The 20176-nt window shown below is 36.3% G+C and overlaps 1 protein-coding gene across 3 annotated transcripts in view; it reads right to left on the bottom strand.

The window, feature by feature from the left end:
* Positions 1-20176, bottom strand: part of TLL1 (tolloid like 1) — a 210845-nt gene that overhangs the window by 105501 nt on the left and 85168 nt on the right. For 2 of the 3 annotated variants that reach the window (XM_058720950.1, XM_058720951.1), the window contains 5 exons: positions 19879-19986; positions 17681-17761; positions 15792-15944; positions 15147-15264; positions 1486-1664 (listed from right to left, as the gene is read on the bottom strand). In XM_058720950.1, coding sequence (XP_058576933.1) covers positions 1486-1664; positions 15147-15264; positions 15792-15944; positions 17681-17761; positions 19879-19986 — 639 coding nt within the window. Of the gene's footprint in view, positions 1-1485; positions 1665-15146; positions 15265-15791; positions 15945-17642; positions 17762-19878; positions 19987-20176 lie in introns of those variants that run through there. The other variant, XM_058720952.1, reaches the window with a different exon arrangement.

Raw genomic sequence — 20176 nt, forward strand, 5'->3', positions numbered from 1 at the left:
GCACCTGGGTTGCTCGGTTGGTTAATCGCCAGGCTTCGGCTCAGGTCAAGAGTTCAAGCCCTGCATCAGTCCCTGTGCTGACAGCTCAGAGCCTGGAGCCTGCTTCAGATTCTGTGTGTGTCTCTCCGTCTCTGCCCCACCCCCCACTCACACTCTGTCTCTCCCTCTCTCTCTCTCTCAAAAATGAATAAATATTAAAAAAAAAAAGATAAAATCTAAGTTCCCTAGCTTCATATAGAATATCCCCTATGATGTAACCTCATTAGGTAATTACCAACTCATCTCCCATTTGCAACATACCATGTAGCCATAATGGGAAAATAAAAATGATTTGATTTTCTGTAATTATAGCTATGATCATGATGTTTTTACAGCTTAAAATTCTATAACTCTTCGGTGCACTTTCAACACTTCTACTTTACTTCCAAATTTCAGTTCCTTTGTGACATCTCCCTTGACTCACCAAGGCATTTTGTTACACGTTGCTTGGACTTTACGGTATTCTCATCATATGACTATTATTACTCTCCTCACCCACTTAAAATCATGTATATATACGCACATACCCCACATTAAGCCTTATATTTTTCATCACAGCATTTTCAACATCTAACAATGCCTCAATAAATAATTAGAACCAAATATGTGATGAGCAAATAAATAGATCAATACCATTAATTACAAGAAATTCTAAGGAATTCAATGTTTGTAACTTAAAACTTGCCACGAATAAAGAAATAAGGACAAATATTTACTTTTCTAATGCTTGAAATACATATGACCTTATAAGATGATTCCAAAAAACAGAATTCATCTTCTGGTAATTGAAATGTACTGATCTTTAAGAATTTATGAAAGTTAAATAAAAAGCTTTAAAATAAGGTTATTATTATCAAACATCAACTATCAGAGAAAATTAAATTTTAATTATATCTGATATTTCAACTACTGAAAAAATTCTTAAGAATTTATCTTCAGGGTAGTTGAAGGAGAATTCTCAAAGAAACTATTTAGACTATCCCAGAAATGACTCATTTCACTGAAATTTTCTCCAAAAATTGTCCCTGGTATAATATAGATTTCTATGGTAGCAGCACATTTCATGTCAAACCTGGGATCTTTTCTAAATCCCTACCACATAAAGTATAGAGCTAAGTATTAAAAATGCTGTAAAAATTTAATACTATCAATTTGTGGTTCAATAGCCTACACCCACTCTTGGAAAGCACAGAAGTTTAGAAATAAAACAGCTAAACCTTAAGAAAAAAGATCAAGCATATAAAGTACCTAAGATCATCCAGTCTGAAGGAAAACAAATTAAAAATATAATACCATCATGGGTATTTTTTTAATCAGCAAAATGCTGATTCTACCATATCGAAAAATCAGTTCACATTTTTTTAAGAAAAACTTAAATAAATACTGTAAACACAACTAAAAGATATTCTGTCAACCTTAAACCCAATATATTCTAAAGCCTCTCACCTGGCTGGATGTTTTCTCTTATGATAGTGACATGGTTATCTCGATCTGGTCGTGTGTGTTCATGCCAAAAGCCTATCACATGGCCCAATTCATGAACAACAATTCCAAATTTATCACAGTTCTTGCCAATAGAGATTGCCTGAGGCCCATTTCCACGCCGACCCACATAAGAGCAGCATCTGCAATAAAGGAGAAAAGGGAGATGGTGGTGGAAATGATAAATGAGTTACAGTATGATGAAACTTTGGCAAGAATTATGATGGCATACAAAGCCCAATACATTCAGAGGCAGAACAGCCTTTCATCAATAAATACAGCCCATTTCTAATATCCTGGTAAACTTACATACAACACACATCCCCACATAATCACTGGAAGTGCTTTTTCACTAACTCATATGTTACAAGAGATGCCTTCAATCATCATTGGGAGAATTCAAAAGATATCAGAAAATCAAACACTTATGATGGTGATTAATGTGCTAAACCCACAATTATCAGCCCACATTTAATACTAATATAGTTTTTTATTCTCAAAATCCATCTACTGTGGTAAGTAACTACTTTGTCACTATGGTTACCTGGCCATAATCCATTATTTCAGTTTTGAATATAAAAACAAAGTTTATTTTTCCTCTTTAAGAAAAACAGAATTAAATTTCTTTATGAAAGAAAGACAGTTAATCAAAAACGGAGTTACTTTTCCTACTCATGGGAGAATTTATCTCAAGAAGAAAACTTTTAAAAGAAGGAGCCAATGAAGGAAAATTAGTTTCAAAAGGTAAATTATCTAAAGTTAACTGGTGAAGAAAAATCAACAGCCGGCATAATTATGACATTTGCTAATATAAATATAATTATATCTAAAACTTTGATAGTTAAGGTTTACATTAAAATGCTTATCTATAGAATCACACCCTGAGACATCAATTGAGGGTAAGTAATTGGTCTTGGATAGTTGGTGATCATGATACACAAGACGCCAAACAATTTTGTATTTCTTTTTATTTCTTTTTATTTCCTCTTTATTTTTTTAAAATATGAAATTTATTGTCAAATTGGTTTCCATTCAACACCCAGTGCTCATCCCAACAGGTGCCCTCCTCAATACCCATCACCCACTCGCCCCTCCCTCCCACCCATCAACCCTCAGTTTGTTCTCAGTTTTTAAGAGTCTCTTATGTTTTGGCTCCATCCCTCTCTAACCTCTTTTTTTTTCCTTCCTCTGCCCCATGGTCTTCTGTTAAGTTTCTCAGGATCCACACAAGAGTGAAAACATATGGTATCTGTCTTTCTCTGTATGACGTATTTCACTTAGCATAACACTCTCCAGTTCCATCCACATTGCTACAAAAGGCCATATTTCATTCTTTCTCATTGCCACGTAGTATTCCATTGGGTATATAAACCACAACTTCTTTATCCATTCATCAGTTGATGGACATTTAGGCTCTTTCCATAATTTGGCTATTGTTGAAAGTGCTGCTATAAACAGTGGGGTACAAGTGGCCCTATGCATCAGTACTCCTGTATTCCTTGGGTCAATTCCTAGCAGTGCTATTGCTGTGCCATAGGGTAGATCTATTTTTAATTTTCTGAGGGACCCCCACACTGTTTTCCAGAGTGGCTGCACCAGTTTGCATTCCCACCAACAGTGCAAGAGGGTTCCCATTTCTCCACATCCTCGCCAGCATCTATAGTCTCCTGATTTGTTCATTTTAGCCACTCTGACTGGCGTGAGGTTACAGTATCTGAGGGTGGTTTTGATTTGTATTTCCCTGATGAAGAGCGATGTTGAGCATCTTTTCACGTGCCTGTTGGCCATCCGGATGTCTTCTTTAAAGAAGTGTCTATTCATGTTTTCTGCCCATTTCTTCACTGGATTATTTGTTTTTCGGGTATGGAGTTTGGTGAGCTCTTTATAGATTTTGAATACTAGCCTTTTTTTCCGATATGTCATTTGCAAATACCTTTTCCCATTCCATTGGTTGCCTTTTACTTTTGTTGATTGTTTCCTTTGAGGTGCAGAAACTTTTTGTCTTCATGAGGTCCTAAAAGTACATTTTTGCTTTTAATTCCCTTGCCTTTGGGGTTTGTCAAGTAAGAAATTGCTGCAGCTGAGGTCAGAGAGGTTTTTTCCTGCTTTCTCCTCTAGGGTTTTGATGGTTTCCTGTCTCACATTCAGGTCCTTTATCCATTTTGAGTTTGTTTTTGTGAATGGTGTAAGAAAGTAGTCTACTTTCATCCTTCTGCATGTTGCTGTCCAGCTCTCCCAGCACCATTTGTTAAAGAGACTCTTTTTTTCCATTGGATATTCTTCCCTGTTTTGTCAAAGATTAGATGGCCATACTTTTGTGAGTCCACTTCTGGAGTCTTTACTCTATTCCATTGGTCTATGTGTCTGTTTTTGTGCCAATACCATGCTGTCTTGATGACTGCAGCTTTGTAGTAGAGGCTAAAGTCTGGGATTGTGATGCCTCCCGCTTTGGTCTTCTTCTTCAAAATTACTTTGGCTATCTGGGGCCTTTTGTGGTTTCATACAAATTTTAGGATTGCTTATTCTAGCTTCGAGAAGCATGCTGGTGCAATTTTGATTCAGATTACATTGAATGTGTAGATAGCTTTAGGTGTGCTGTTAGATTTTTGTATTTGGGATTTTTCTTGTTTCTTGAGATAGGCCTGGGTTGCAGTGTATTTTCCTCTCAGGACTGCCTTTGCTGCATCCCAAAGTGTTTGGATTGTTGTATTTTCATTTTCATTTGTTTCCATATATTTTTAAATTTCTTCTCTAATTGCCAGGTTGACCCATTCTTTCTTTAGTAGAGTGTTCTTTAACCTCCATGCTTTTGGAAGTTTTCCAGACTTTTTCCTGTGGTTGATTTCAAGCTTCATAGCATTGTGGTCTGAAAGTGTGCATGGTATGATCTCAATTCTTTTATACGTATGAAGGGCTGTTTTGTGACCCAGTATGTGATCTATCTTGGAGAATGTTCCATGTGCACTCGAGAAGAAACTATATTCTGTTCCTTTTGGATGCAGAGTTCTAAACATACCTGTCAAGGCCATCTGATCCAATGTATCATTCAAGGCCCTTGTTTCTTTATTGATCCTGTGTCTAGATGATCTATCCATTGTTATAAGTGGGGTATTAAAGTCCCTTGCATTACCACATTCTTATCCATAAGGTTGCTTATATTTTTGATTAATTGTTTTATATATTTGGGGACTCCATATTCGGCACATAGACATTTATAATTGTCAGCTCTTCCTGATGGATAGACGCTGTAATTATTGTATAATGCCCTTCTGCCATCTCTTGTTACAACCTTTAATTTAAAGTCTAGTGTGTCTGATGTAAGTATGGCTACTCCAGCTTTCTTTTGACTTCCAGTAGCATGATTGATAGTTCTCCATCCCCTCACTTTCAATCTGAAGGTGTCCTCAGGCCCATAATGAGTCTCTTGTAGACAGCAAATAGATGGGTCTTGTTTTTTTATCCATTCTGATACCCTATGTCTTTTGGTTGGAGCATTTAGTCCATTTACATTCAGTGTTATTATAGAAAGATATGGGTTTAGAGTCATTGTGATGTCTGTAGGTTTCATGCTTGTAGCGATGTCCCTGGCACTTTGTGGTCCTTGCAACATTTCACTCACAGAGCCCCCTTTAGGATCTCTTGTAGGGCTGGTTTAGTGGTGATGAATTCCTTCAGTTTTTGTTTGTTTGGGAAAACCTTTATTTCTCCTTCTATTCTGAATGACAGACTTGCTGGATAAAGGATTCTCGGCTGCATATTTTTTTCTGTTCATCACATTGAAGATTTCCTGCCATTCCTTTCTGGCCTGCCAAGTTTCAGTAGATAGATCTGCCACTAGACTTATTGGTCTCCCTTTATACGTTAGAGCGTGTTTATCCCTAGCTGCTTTCAGAATTTTCTCTTTATCCATGTATTTTGCCAGTTTCACTGTGGTATGTCGTGCAGAAGATTAATTCAAGTTACATCTGAAGGGAGTTCTCTGTGCCTCTTGGATTTCAATGTCTTTTTCCTTCCCCAGATGAGGGAAGTTCTCAGCTATGCTTTGTTCAAGTACACCTTCAGCCCCTTTCTCTCTCTCTTCCTCTTCAGGAATTCCTATGATGTGGATATTGTTCCGTTTGATTGCATCACTTAGTTCACTAATTCTCCCCTCACACTCCTGGATTTTTTTATCTCTCTTTTTCTCAGCTTCCTCTTTTTCCATAATTTTGTCTTCTAATTCACCTATTCTCTCCTCTGCCTCTTCAATCTGAGCTGTGGTTGCCTCCATGTTATTTTGTACCTCATTTATAGCATTTTTAGCTCTTCATGACTGTTTCTTAGTCCCCTGATCTCTGTAGCAATAGATTCTCTGCTGTCCTCTAAACTTTTTCAAGCCCTGCGATTACTTTTATGACTATTATTCTAAATTCTTGCTCTTGACCAAAAATGATTTAAGCAATTTTTTAAGTTTATCAAATTAAAATAGAAAATTTCCAAAAAATTAATTGCCCAAATGATTCAAAGGAATTTCACAAGTTTTCACTTTCCACAGTAAGCATATTCAATAGTCCTTTAGATTGTTCACAAATACAAATATTTGTCATTGCAGTTATTTCTGTAGGCTTTAAAGCCCTAACCATCTTAACCAATGCCACAGATTTATTATTTATGAGTCTATTATAACAGTTAACAAAGCTTGATAAGTCAATAACAAAAAAAGAGATAACTGGTAGGGAAAAAACCCAGGAAATCTTGGTTTTGCTCCCATATTTAATAGCATTTTTCAACCTAAACACAGATATTTATTAAATACCCAAACAGTAAAGTATTAGATGCAGAAAAACACAAAATTTGCAAATTTTGGAGAGATTTAAACTGAATCATTCACTACCATAGAGCAGAACTAGTTAAAAAATATCTGATGACTATATAGCAACTAAATTACACATGCTAAGTCATTCTTGCTGGTTGTATTCAAATAAGAAAATACCTCGCAAATCAAAATCTGGGCGATAGTCAAGCCATGTGGTCAACTTATTTATCTAAAACGCCTTCTTTTACCATAATTTCACCCATAGCAATTTCCAATATACAGGGTGGGATTCCATAACAGAAATTGAAAATACATTTCCCACTGACTTACAATGCTCCTGTGAAAGAAGAAAAATATGGTGATTTGATTGATAGTGTTTTAGGTCGAGTATAATTCTGGATGCTCAGATGAATAAATAACTAAATGTATGCACATACAACTAGGTGTGGAATGACAGTGTAATATGTGCAGTTTATAAACAAGTGGTTTAAGGATGTCTAGGTATTAGCTTCTAATGTAGCTCAGGTGATGCCATTTTTCTTGTATATGGCTTTTGATTTTTTTATTTCTAATTCGTGTGCTGCTTTTAAAACTTGACCACCAAAAGTTCTATTTATTGTCTCAAGAAAAAGTTTCACCATCTACAGAGAAGCGACACCTCTCTCTGAACCACAGACAGTAATCAAGTATTCTCAAACCTGCTACTCCTTACCTTTGCCTCAGACTGGGGAACCAAAGCACCATTGGAAGTTGCCTATAAGATAATCTATCGTGACGTCCAAGAAGATGTCCTCTCCATAGCAGTCTTTACTCAACATTGAAATAATTTAAAAATGTAAAGTCATATTATGTCTCTTCTCAATATTCTCCAATGGTTCTATGGCAAATTGTGTCAATGTTCAAAAACATTATTACCCCTCACTGGAAGATAATTATACTTCCTTATCCCATTGATGTTGAGTTTGGTTATGTGACTTGCTCTGGATAATGTCATGTGAGCACAAACTGTGTAAATTCTGAGAGAATCTTTAATTTTTTTTATGTTTATTTATTTTTAAAAGTGAGAGAGACAAGAGTGTCAGCAAGGGAGGGGCAGAGAGAGAGGAGACACAGAATCCGAAGCAGGCTCCAAGTTCTGAGCTGTCAGCACAGAGCCCGGTGCAGGCTTGAACTCATGGAACGTGAGATCATGACCAGAGCCAAAGTCAGATGCTTAACGAGCTGAGCCACCCAGGTGCCCCCGGAGAGAATCTTTAATAGTCAACATGGTTGTCAATACTGTCTCTGTTTGATCTGCCACAATTGCAGTGTTCTAAAAAGAGGTTTCGCCATCATACTGAACATTAAAGTGATAACTCTGGAGTGAGACACAGCCAACCAGTGATGGACATGCAATATAAATAAGGAATCAATATCTGTATCCAATATCCTTATAAATAAGGAATCAATACGTTACTCTAAGCTACTGAGGTTTAAGGCTCATGTATTACAATGACATAAATTGTTTCAGCTGATTAATAAAGCTCAGAGGAAAATCTAAAGTACAGTACTTACAAATAACTGTAAAGATCCTACATGGTCTTCACACGTAAATGTCTTACCATACGGATCCCATCTCTTCTTACTGTCCCTGTAACTCACTCTACCTGAGTCATGTGGTCTCCTTGCTGTGCCTTGAGCATACAGACAAGCTCTCACCTTAAAGCCTTTTTACTTGTTATTTCCTCTGTCAGGAACTCTATTCTCCCAAGCAGCATACGACTTGTTTCACCTGCTTTCTCAAGCTTTTGTGCAAATGTCTTTCCATACCATTTACATGGCTTTTCTTTCTGTCCCTAGAATTTACAGTCTATTAATACATTTTATATTTCATTTATTTTCATGGTTTTTTCTGACACCTTACCCTAGAACATAAGCTATTTGTGGGGAGACAACTTACACGTTTTACACACTGATATCTCTAGCACCTAAAATATAGTCAGGCTATAGATAGTACAGCTCCATAGATACCGAGAACACACTGGTAATTGCAAGAGCTTGGGATGGGAAGTAGTGGGTGGGTCAAATGAGTGAAAGGGGTTAAAAGGTACAAACTTCCAGTTACAAGATAAATAAGTCTTGCAAGTGTAATGTATAGCATGGTCACTGAAGTTAGTAATACTCTATCACATACTACAAAGTTGCTAAGAGAACAAATCTAAAAGTTCTCATCGGGAAAATAAAAATGTTGCAACTATGTGAGGTGATGTCTGTTACCTAAACTTATTGTGGGAATCATTTCAAAAAATTTTTAATATTTATTTATTTTTTAGAGAGAGAAAGAGTGCAAGCAGGGGTGGGGCAGAGAGAAAGGGAGACACAGAATCTGAAGCAGGCTCCAAGGCTCTGAGCTGTCAGCACAGAGCCTGATGTGGGGCTTGAACTCACGAACCGTGGGATCATGACCTGAGCTGAAGTTGGATGCTTAACCAACTGAGCCACCCAGGCGACCCGTGTGGGAATCATTTCACAACATATGCATGTATCAACACTTCATGGTAGACACATTAAACTAATACAATGTTCTATGTTATTTACATTATAATAAAACTGGGAAAAGATCATTTTCAAAATAAATTAATTAATAAATTAATAAATACCGTTACAAGAACAGGTCTTGTTAAGTGCAGAAGGGAGCTAAGACTCTGGTGGTTATCACGGAGTACCCAAAGCAGGGTGAAGATGTTTATGGCCAGGGGTTAAACATAATCTTCCCCCAATACCTCCGTCAACCTGGCTCTCCACTTTTTCCATTCATGTGATTCTATACATTATGTAGTAATCCAATGAGTTATTGTTTTCTGCTTATGTTAACCAGTCCCTATTGTTTGCAAGCAGGATTCCTGGCTGGCACACCTCTTCTGTCAAACTGTAACTTCCTTGCAGAAAAAAACACCTCATGTTCAATTTTATAGTCCGCCATTTGGTGCAATAAGTGGCACAAAATGAAAATGTTATAGGTAAGGATATAAGTGACTACTGCCATAATCTGAATAACCAAATTGACTAAAGCTAAAGACAATTTAAAACATAAAATCTAAAAAAAAATAAAAATAAATAAGTAAATAAGTTAACCCTAAGCTTATTTGTTTGGTTAGTTGTTTTTAAGGAATCATTAAAATTTAGCAGATAGGAAAACAGTAAGATTGTTCAAGAAACTATCTAGTAGAATAAGAGAGGTAATATAAAATAGAGGATATTCATGGGTTAAATACCTAAATGTGAGAACTGAAACCATAAAATTCCTAGAGGAGAACACAGGCAGTAATCTCTTTGACGTTGGCTGTAGAAACTTCCTTCTAAATAGGCTTACTGAGGCAAGGGAAACAAAAGCAAAAGTAAACTACTGGGACTACATCAAAATAAAAAGCTTCTGCGCAGCAAAGGAAACAGTCAACAAAACTGAAAGGCAACCTACTGAATGGGAGAAGATATTTGCAAAGACATATCTGATAGAGGGACAGTATCCAAAATACGTAAAGAACTTATCAAACTCAACACCACAAAAAACAAATGATCCCATTAAAAATGGACAAGTGTGCACTGACTGATGAATATATAAAGAAGATGTGGTATATATATATACAATGGAATACTCTTCAGCTGTAAAAAACAATGAAACCTTGCCATTTGCAATGACCTGAATGGAGCTAGGGAGGATTATGCTAAGTGAAATAAGTCAATCAGAGAAAGATAAATACCGTATGATTTCACTTCATATGTGGAATTTAAGAAACAAATGAGCAAAAGGATAAAAAGAGAAAGACAGAGACAAAGTTAAGAAACAGACTCTTGGGGCACCTAGGTGGCTCAGTCTGTTGAGCATCTGACTTTGGCTCAGGTCATGATCTCATGGTTTGTGGCCTCGAGCCCCGCGTGGGGCTCTGGGCTGACAGCTCAGGGCCTGGAGCCTACTTCAGATTCTGTGTCTCCCTCTCTGCCCCTCCCCTGCTCATGCCCCATCTCTGTCTCTCAAAAATAAATATTTTCTAAAAAAAATTTAAACAAACAGACTCTTAACTATAGTGAACAAACTGATAGTTACCAGAGAGGAGGAGAGTAGGGGATGGGCTAAAGAGGTAATGGGGATTAAGGAGTGCACTTGTTGACATGAGCACCACACAATGTATAGAATTGTTGAATTGCTGTATTGTACACCTGAAACTAATATAAGACTGTAAAAAATTTTAAAGTTGTGCTTAAAAAATAGAGGATATTCAGCAATATAAGGTTGTATAGTAGACAAAAGTAATATATAAATTTCTGCCTTACAAAGAAATAAATCAAACCAGTTGTTATAAAATGATCATTTTGCTAATAATTAATAATCTTGTGAAATAAACAAATGCCACTGATGACAATAAATATTCACTTAAAAAGTATTTATTGTTAACTTTAAATGTTTTGCCAACATAGGAAGAGAGAGCTAAAGCATACGTCCCATTGAAGACGGATCAAATATATCATATACTAAAAAGTTCTGAACTTTACGTTTTGTTTTTTAAAAACTTTATTATTTTCCCACTTACCAAAGATGTGATATGGAATTAGGCACCCAATAAATATTTAGTGAAAAAAAGCTGATTCTAGCAAAATAAGAGGGGAAATAGAACGTGCTAAATAGTATAAGTCGTTCCACATTTAATAATTCTATTAATATGAGGACGTTATTTTAGCTTCTATTTTTATTGTTTTATTTTATATTTTTAATATTTATTTATGTATTTATTTTGAATGACAAAGCACTGAGAGAGTGCAAGCGGGAGAGTGGCAGAGAGAGAGAGAGAGAGGGAGAGAGAATCCAAAGCAGGCTCCATGCTTAGCACGGACGCCCCACACAGAACTCCATCTCACCCCAATGAGATCATGACCTGAGCCCATATCAGGAGGCAGGCGCCTAACCAACTGAGCCACCCCGGAGCCCCCTGTTGTTTTGTTAAAAACTACAATAGCAAGGTGCCTGGGTAGCTCAGTCAGTTAAGCCTCTGACTCTTGATTTCAGCTCAAGTCATGATCTCATCGTTCATGAGATTGAGCCCTACATTGGGCTCTGCGCTGACAGAGTGAAGCCTGCTTGGGATTTTCTCTCTCTCTCTCTCTCTCTCTCTCTCTCTCTCTCCCTCTGCCTCTCCCCTGCTTATACTCTTGTCTCAAAAGAAAGAAATACACATTAAAAAGAAAAAACTACAATAGCTACAAGTTGCCTTAGTGGGTAAGCTTAGTGGGTAAGTAGAATGAAAAAAGTGATATGAAGTGGTAAGATGTGTTTGCCTACCATTTTAAAGCCAGAAATAGAACGGTCAATGTTGCCATCAGTATCAGTGGCACTACTTTACAGCCTCTCCGTATTCAATGGAGATTTACACTAGATATTATTAACTTTGATGCCCTATGTGCAACAGCTTTTATGATATAAAAGACACACTACTAAAGTCCAATAGGAGTGTTATGTGTTTGACTTGACATATATCTGACTGCAGTGGCCCTCAGTATGTTGTGTAATTACCAACAACCAAACTCTTTAATAATTTTGATTAATATCTATGAGATTTAAATACAGTATCATCACAGAAAAATCTCCTTAATGATGAAATAACTGTTTCATGAAATTATGGCCAATAGTGGTAGTTCCAAATGAAATTTAGAAGTCACAAAATGGTCAGAATGGTTAACAAGCCAATGATCGATTCCTATAAAATGTATCATTCTTCCCATCACTGAAAATGTAAAAAGGGAAACTGAGTATCAAAACAAATGATCAAATGCAATATTGACTACCATAACAGTCAAAATTATATGTATATGTAAATACTCAAAATTTAATTCCAAGAGTGTAAATACAGATTTAAAGATCTGAGGGCAATTCACACCTTCAGTATGCATTTCTCTAAAGTCATTACAGTAATCATTAAAGTGCATGCTCTACAATACGTCTTTAAATCCTTACCTAATTTTATTTTAGGATTACATTGAATGTGCTTTAGCTGATGCATAAATTGGCAGGATTTTCTCGATCACCTATCTGTAAAGCAGCATGCTGGGTGTCCCAAGGGACACAGAGATAAGCTACCAGCCCTCACACTAATGAAGGCAGACCTATGAACCAATGGTGGGAATGTAACTATTATAGCTGTGGGTAGAGCAATGACTCACTGAGGGCAGCTCAGAAATGGGTGACAAAGAAATATGTGAATGATTTCCACTGATAAAAATGGAAACAAAGGCAGTCCAAGCAATCAGAAAAGCACAAGCAAAAAACATGAAGAAATGACAGTGAATGGCAAAAATAGTTTAGCAGAATAAAACAAGTAAAATGAAAAATTTTCAAAAAAAGGCCAAATTAATGAAAGAACATGAGTAGAACTATGAATTTGTTACAAACAGAAATTTATCAATAAAATAATGTATGCCAGTGCTTTGTTTGTATTTGTTTTACAAAATTGAAAGGTGGTAAAGAAAAAAGAAAGATGTATTGATCTAAATACATTATGTATTTAGAAATATGTAAGCTGAGCTATATCCATTCCTATTAGATAACCAGAAGGAAGGAAGGACAGTCTAGATTTGGATCTTTTAAATATTAAATAGATATAAAGAACTAGGAGGCATTCCAAATGTAACCAAAACCTGTCAAGCTAAAATTAGAGTAATCTGGAAGAAAACATTACCTGAATAAGTCAAAAGTAAAAATTTATGGCATTTTCCAAAACTATACAGAAAAAAATAATGTATTATTTTGACCCCTAGATAGAGCCAAAACTAAAACTGATTACTTAAAAAATAATTTTTAATGTCTATTTATTTTTGAGAGAGACACAGAGACAGAGCACAAGCTAGAGAGAGGCAGAGAGAGAGGAAGACACAGAATCCGAAGCAGGCTCCAGGCTCTGAGCTGTCAGCACAGAGCCTGACGCAGGGCTTGAACCCACAAACCATGAGATCATGATCTGAGCCAAAGTCAGACACTTAACCGCCCGAGCCACCCAGGCACCCCTAAAATTTATTACTTTTTAAGTGAGGTTAAATGTTGTAGGAATACATGATAAAAAAAATCCTCCCCCAGTACCTAGTGGGGGATCACATAATCCTCCCCCAGTACCTCCAGATCCTCCAGATCACATAATCCTCCCCCAGTACCTAGTGAAATATATATTCCCTCCTCCCAAATTATATGTGATCGGGCAAGAACTATTTCCTCCAAAGGAATTAAGCATTTTTACTTCCTCACTGTAAACTATACTGGAGGGTATTCAGATAGTTATAGCTGACTAAAGAACATCCCTCTGTATAAAAGGATTCCAGCTAATAAGTGGAAAAGGGATCAAAGGAAAGAACCACGTTAGAGCATCACTCTTTTGCAATGATGAGAACTTTTACAATGGAGGGACTTGGCTGTCAGTGCTGGATTCCACTGCTCAACAGCGGCATCACTGACGTCGTAGACCGAGAGCGCGTGCCTCCTGACAGGATGCAATGTAAAGCAGACAGCAAACCCTAGCAAGTGTTCTCAGCAAGCACCCATTCCATTTAATCAAATGTTCGAATGTGGAAGCAGAGGGGAGAGAAGCTGGAAACCTCTCACAGTAAACCGTCTTTAAAGGACACAGCACGGCTTGGGGAGCTGCTATTAATGTCGCTTGGCTACATTCTAGGATTTGTTCAGAGACGTGGTGGCAGAAGAAGCTGCAGATGGAAGCTGTGGTAAGTTCATGGCATTCTTTAAATGTTATATCAAGGGATTTGGATCTTATTCGCAGGCTAACATTTCTGGGATACCGATGCATGTTCTTCACTTTTGAAAGAGGGGCATGGGTGCTCTCGTGTTTCAAGAAGTTTAAAAAACACTGGGTTCTATATTCTCTTCAATTGGTTGAATATTCATAGCGCTCCTTAGCACATTGCTGCAGAAATACCTACTGAAATGTAACACAGCATTTCACAACTTACGGAACAGTTGTTTTGGTGAGTATTCGTTACCCGCCTGTAAGGAGAAAATCTAGAAAGCGCCACTGGCCGAGGAAGCACTGAAGCACCTCAAAAAGTGTCGTATCTTGCTCAGTCCGGCATTTTTTGAAGATAATTCTAGTGGCAGGAAGTTGGTGAAGGAACACGGGAGAGCGTTTGGAATAGATCAGGTGTGGCACGACAAAGAGATAAATATGCACTGAGGTACTGACATAGGCTACAGGTGGAAATCAACAGACACGGTGAATATCAATGTAATCTTACTGCATAGGTTTTAGACGGAGCACAAGAGAATCACCAGACAGTATTACCAGTTTCCAATTCAGATGAGTGGGATGTTGGTCATACCACTGTTACAGTTGCAACACAAAGAAAAGTAGTTGACCTGGTGGAGAAATACACTTGGGGTAGGTGTATGATCAAAGTGTGTGATCAAAGAATATATATATTTAAAATATAACATTTTCTTGGGGCACCTGGGTGGCTCAGTCGGTTGAGCGCCCGACTTCGGCTCGGGTCATGATCTTGCACTCTGTGAGTTCAAGCTCCCTATTCGGCTCTGTGCTGACAGCTCAGGGCCTGGAGCCTGCTTGGGATTCTGTGTGTCCCTCTCTCTCTGCCCCTCCCCCACTCACACACCGTCTCTCTCCCCAAAATAATAAACATTAAAAAAAATTTAACCTGTTTTCTTATGTAAAATTCACACTTTCTCATGGGCAAAATGCTAATCAAATATTGAGACATGAATCCTACTTATGGATTTCCCCCCCCCCCCCCCCCCCCCCCCCGTCTACACTTGCTTAAGTCATTCCCTGGTTCCACTTACCCGCAAGGTCTATACGTGAATACAATGTAACTCTCTTCATCACTTCTTTCGATAAAAGTCACACACGTGTGCTTTTCCCAATGCCTCATGGCTTGCTTGAACATGGCTCGCTGGCTGCCTGGAAAAATGGCAGGATGTTAATAAAAGAGTGTGTGTCTCAGGCAGTAGGGCTACATGCTGGCCCCTTCGTCCTGAGTCCGCCTGGGCAGTTCAGATGCCGTCACGCTCACCAACCAACAGAGATAAGCCTGGAGCACCACAAGCGAGCGCTCTTAAGAATGGACACTCCCCTTATAATCAGAGATTTGAACTCATTACCTTAATACATGTGTACAAGACTCTATAAACCGGGCATGCACTCTACCTGACAGTGGAAGAGAACTCAGCTTCCAGACATGAGCACATTTGAAGCTCAGTTTAAAAACCAGAACAGCACTTTCAACCTTTAGAGCTCAACACTAAAGACATTTTTCAATTCCAAAAACATTCTAAACTAACAACCAAGGTGACTGGAGTATTTCTCATGCTTGATTTCATACTATGTTTTATATATTAATTATATATATATAAAACTCTGTAAAAATACACACTCAATCTGTATGATAATATTTCTTCATAAAAATAAACACTCTGGGAATATCTTACCAGTGAAGTTGCCTCCTATAACATAAGGAATAACACCTCCGGGCCATATTCTTTCTGTTCTCGATGTAGCAGCTCTGGGAACTCGATTTTTCTCATTTTGCCCTGAGAATTTTAGAGGTACTTTTCCCTTCACTGTGTTGTTTTGCTCCAAGCCTGCAGTGACATTTAAAACATTCTGTGAAACAGAAGTCCTTGGTCAGGGAATCATTTCCTCTTAAAAGACTGAACTTAAAATGTCTTATTTACATATTTGTGTAAATATGCCTAAAGTCAATGCATTAAAGAACTTCATTTACCTTGCATACTTGAAAAACATTAAAATATTTAAGCATTTCACGTCAAAATCCTATTTCTTAATGATGCTCTCTTAGCAACTTTAATGAATTCTCATACAACAGTCTACAACAGATAGAAGTCAAGCAGACTTGTAGGCCACAAAAAAACCTGTTTCTTGTATTCTAATACTAGAGCACTGCCAATTCACCACCAGATGATAAAATAAATGTTGTTTAAAAAGTCACAAGATATTCGAAACTCCTCTTAACTCTTGCTAAATCCTTCATTCTTTTAAATCAGCATTGATATTCTATCGCATGGCCTAAAATTATGAAGATTGCATTACAGAGGGGGTAAATGAAATAATGTGAGCTAGATATGGTCTCGGCCTCCTGGAATGCCAGTAGATCTCTGTTCAAATTTCCTCTGGATTCACATCCAGGTGACCTAGCATTATTTATAGATCAGTACACAACGTGAACAAGCCAACATAAAATGCAACCTACTCCTAGAGAAGCTTTTGAGTCTGTAGTCATTAATTTTCTTGGTGGCCTTTCAAAATATTCAAAAAAAATTTTTTTTTATGTTTATTTATTTTTGAGAGAGAGGGAGAGACAGAGCATGAGTGGGGAAGAGCAATAAAGAGAGGGAGACACAGAATCTGAAGCAGGCTCCAGGCTCTGAGCTCACAGCAGAGAGCCCGACATGGGGCTCAAACTCACAAACTGTGAGATCATGACTTGAGCTGAAGTCGGACGCTTAACCGACTGAGCCACCTGGGTGCCCCAAAATATTTTTGTTACTGTTTTTGTTTTTCCTAAATCTTCATTATTATTCATTCTTATTCATCTACTAACATTGACACAAATAACCCACTGGTTTATACTTCAGACACAACAGTGAAAGTATGCCCCTATTCCCGTGTCCCTAACAGGTCTAGTTTGCTTGGGAAAATTATTGCTTGGAAGTGTGTACTATCAATTATTTAATTAACAATTCATCAATTTAAAAAAAAACATTAGGATATAAACTTTGAACAGAAAACTCTTCTAAAAACTCTAAAATACACAAACAGTGTTTAACAAATTCAATACTAGCAGTATTAACTAATTATGAGACCAGAAGGCTGTTTTTCTATGTATATTTTTGGAAGGATCAAACATTCTCAACTATTTTCTTAATCTAACAAATCAGTTTCTCAATTTACTTTAAGTGAACTTTATTTCAAAACAAACATTTTTTGTTAGGTTAAACATTTTTTGATTTGATTAAAACTGATGTAGTTCCATGCTTGATAAAAACACCTTAGTGTGATAACCATTGCACCGAAAATAAATATCAACCGTAAAATAACCCCCAAATACATCTTATAAGGAGAAGCTGAAAATAAGTTAAAAAAAACATTTCAACTTTACGTTCTATTCATTAAATTTAAGTTCCAACTTAAGTTCTAAGAAACTTACATTAAACATCAGCTAACAAAAATGATACAGGACTTTTTCTCAGCCTATACCCTTTACATGCTTTGCATATTAATGGCAAACTGAACTGCTATTAATATAATATTTACTGTACATCAAGTCAAGCGTCTGCAACTTTAAACATTGATATACCAGAGCCAATTCTTCTTATCCTGTCTATAAGCTGGTAGAGAGCCCCTCGTTTCTTTGACATACTATGGTCTCCAAATCCACCTTAAGAATAAAAGAAAACAGTTAAGTTAAACTCATTGTATTTTAAAACTCTTGCAAATAAACCATAGCAACAGGCTACACTGGTTTCTCTTTGGACATCTTTTTTTTTTTCATGGGGTCTTAGAGTGTTAGAGTCATGAATACCCATAAATCTTAGGAGAGTGTAAACATTCTACAAACACAATTTTGGTAGCTGAAATCAAGGGGGTGAGGGTGATCCAGAGAGCAATCTAAATGACTTTATTTGGACATCATGGTAATTGAGTCATCTATTGATAATTCAGAACATTTTTCTTCACTGTGACCCTGACATCACATAGTGTTATATAGGATGACAGCAAGCTGTTCTGCCCTGTTGACTGCATTCCAGCTATGTCTCCAATGTAAACTGAATATTTTCAGAAGTCAAATCAGCCATTGGAAATAAAAACATTAGAAAAGCAAATGTATAGTGCAAGTCTTGCTCCAAGGCTGCGATCAATTTTGAAAATATTTTTAAAAGCATGTTATACTTTATAATATGTTCACATAAAACTAGAAAATTAGTTTTGATAATTTATAAAAAACAGTAACACATAATTAGAAAAACGTCACAGGAATCCAAAAGGATGTTCAGCAGCAAAATGCATTCCGTTATGCTATGTAAATGGTAAATTACCATTATAAGATGGTAATTTACATCTTATAAAAATAGATGTAAAGAATTTTATAGCTCAAAAGGTAGAAGAAGAGGTCAGGATAAGGAAATATGTCCTTTTGCAGTTTTACCAACTAGAAAAAGGCTAGAAAAGGTAGATTTCCTGTCATCAAGTCAGAAACCAGAGCATTTAAGGAAAACCCAAGTCCTATGATTCTCATTCCAGGGCTTTACTAAAATGCTCTCCTAATTTTATCTCTTATTTTCCTTTTTTGTTTAATTTTCAATACACAAATAACAAAAAGTCAGCACTGAGCAAACAATATAACCACTAATGATATCTGAATAAGTGCAGATGAATTCATATCACCAGAGTATGGTTCATGAGTCTCTTTACGCTAAGACGACGAAAGGGCCAGAAACCCATAAAGACAACCAACTGTTCTTGGACCTTGAACTATTTCTTTCCAATACCTTTTCCCCCTTTAAAATTAATACCAAAACTTATTTACCTAGATTAAAGCCAATAAAAACAAAAATAATAACAAAAACCATTACAGTATATAAGCCTCTTGGAGGAAAAAATCAATTAAGTCCTTATAAGGCAAATAAGTTAGAGTGCTTGTTCACTGACTAATAACCTACTTGATTATTTGCATTACACAGTCACATTTTTGCTGTGCTACTTGAGAAAAATTTTTGAAATTTTTTCATTGAACATTCTAGAAAGATGAGGTAACATTTGAATGTATTCATTCCTAAGTAGTTATAAGAAACATTTTTGAAGAATGGAATTTATATGTTTGAAATGATGATTTTGTAACAATTATAACTTCATATTAGACAGGCCTGAAACACATATAAATAGGTTTAGAAGAAGGTTAATTATGAGGAAAAAAAAGTGTCTTTAATTATAAAATTATAAGGATAATTTACAAAAACAATGCCTCAAGACTACTAACAGCAATGATGTTCCTCATATTCAGCAATTTTTTAAAAATTTTATAGAAATCAAAATTGCAAAAAATTCTGTGTAGGCAGTTCATTAAAATAGAAAAAAAAAGAAATTGATAAAATAAGTGGTTATTTCTCACATATTCTAAAAACAAACTAAGTATATATTATGGGAAAGACAATACAGTTTGGAAGAAGAAAATAAGAAATACAGTTAATTTGATCTCCTCACTTGTAAAAATATTAGTATAGCCACCCCTCATAGGGTTATTACACAGATTCAAAAGGTTAATATCTGAAAAGCACTTAAATCAGGCCTGAGACATGGTAAACATTACAAAATGCTTGTTAAATTAATAAAATTAAAACTATTAACAAAATATAAATTTGCAAATAGGCTCATTTATGTTTAAGAAATGGAAGTTGATCAGCAGGATATGAAAAGTGATTGAAAGAGTACTTTTAGCATTTCAAAAGTATCTTTTCTGCAAAATGAACACAAATTCAATCAAATAATCAACCATACCTGTGGTATGTCCAAGTCCAAAGGGATTCTGTGTAAGGTCAATTGTCCTATCAATTTGAAAGATACTTAAGTCTTCATCATCTAAGGCAATATCACCCCAAAACACAGCTAAAAAAGAAAAGTTCAATTAAAATGAAATACTTCAGAGCAAAGTCAATGCAAACAAAGCTAATCAGAAAATTTTGAGAAAATTATGGAAATGTGGTTCAGATAGATATTTCAGAAAGTACTTATAACTGAATAGAATATTGAACCCGTAATAGTATAATATGAGCCACTTATAAAAGGATATGACCCA

This window comes from Neofelis nebulosa, chromosome 3 (genome assembly GCF_028018385.1).
Source record: "Neofelis nebulosa isolate mNeoNeb1 chromosome 3, mNeoNeb1.pri, whole genome shotgun sequence".
Taxonomy (NCBI): domain Eukaryota; kingdom Metazoa; phylum Chordata; class Mammalia; order Carnivora; family Felidae; genus Neofelis; species Neofelis nebulosa.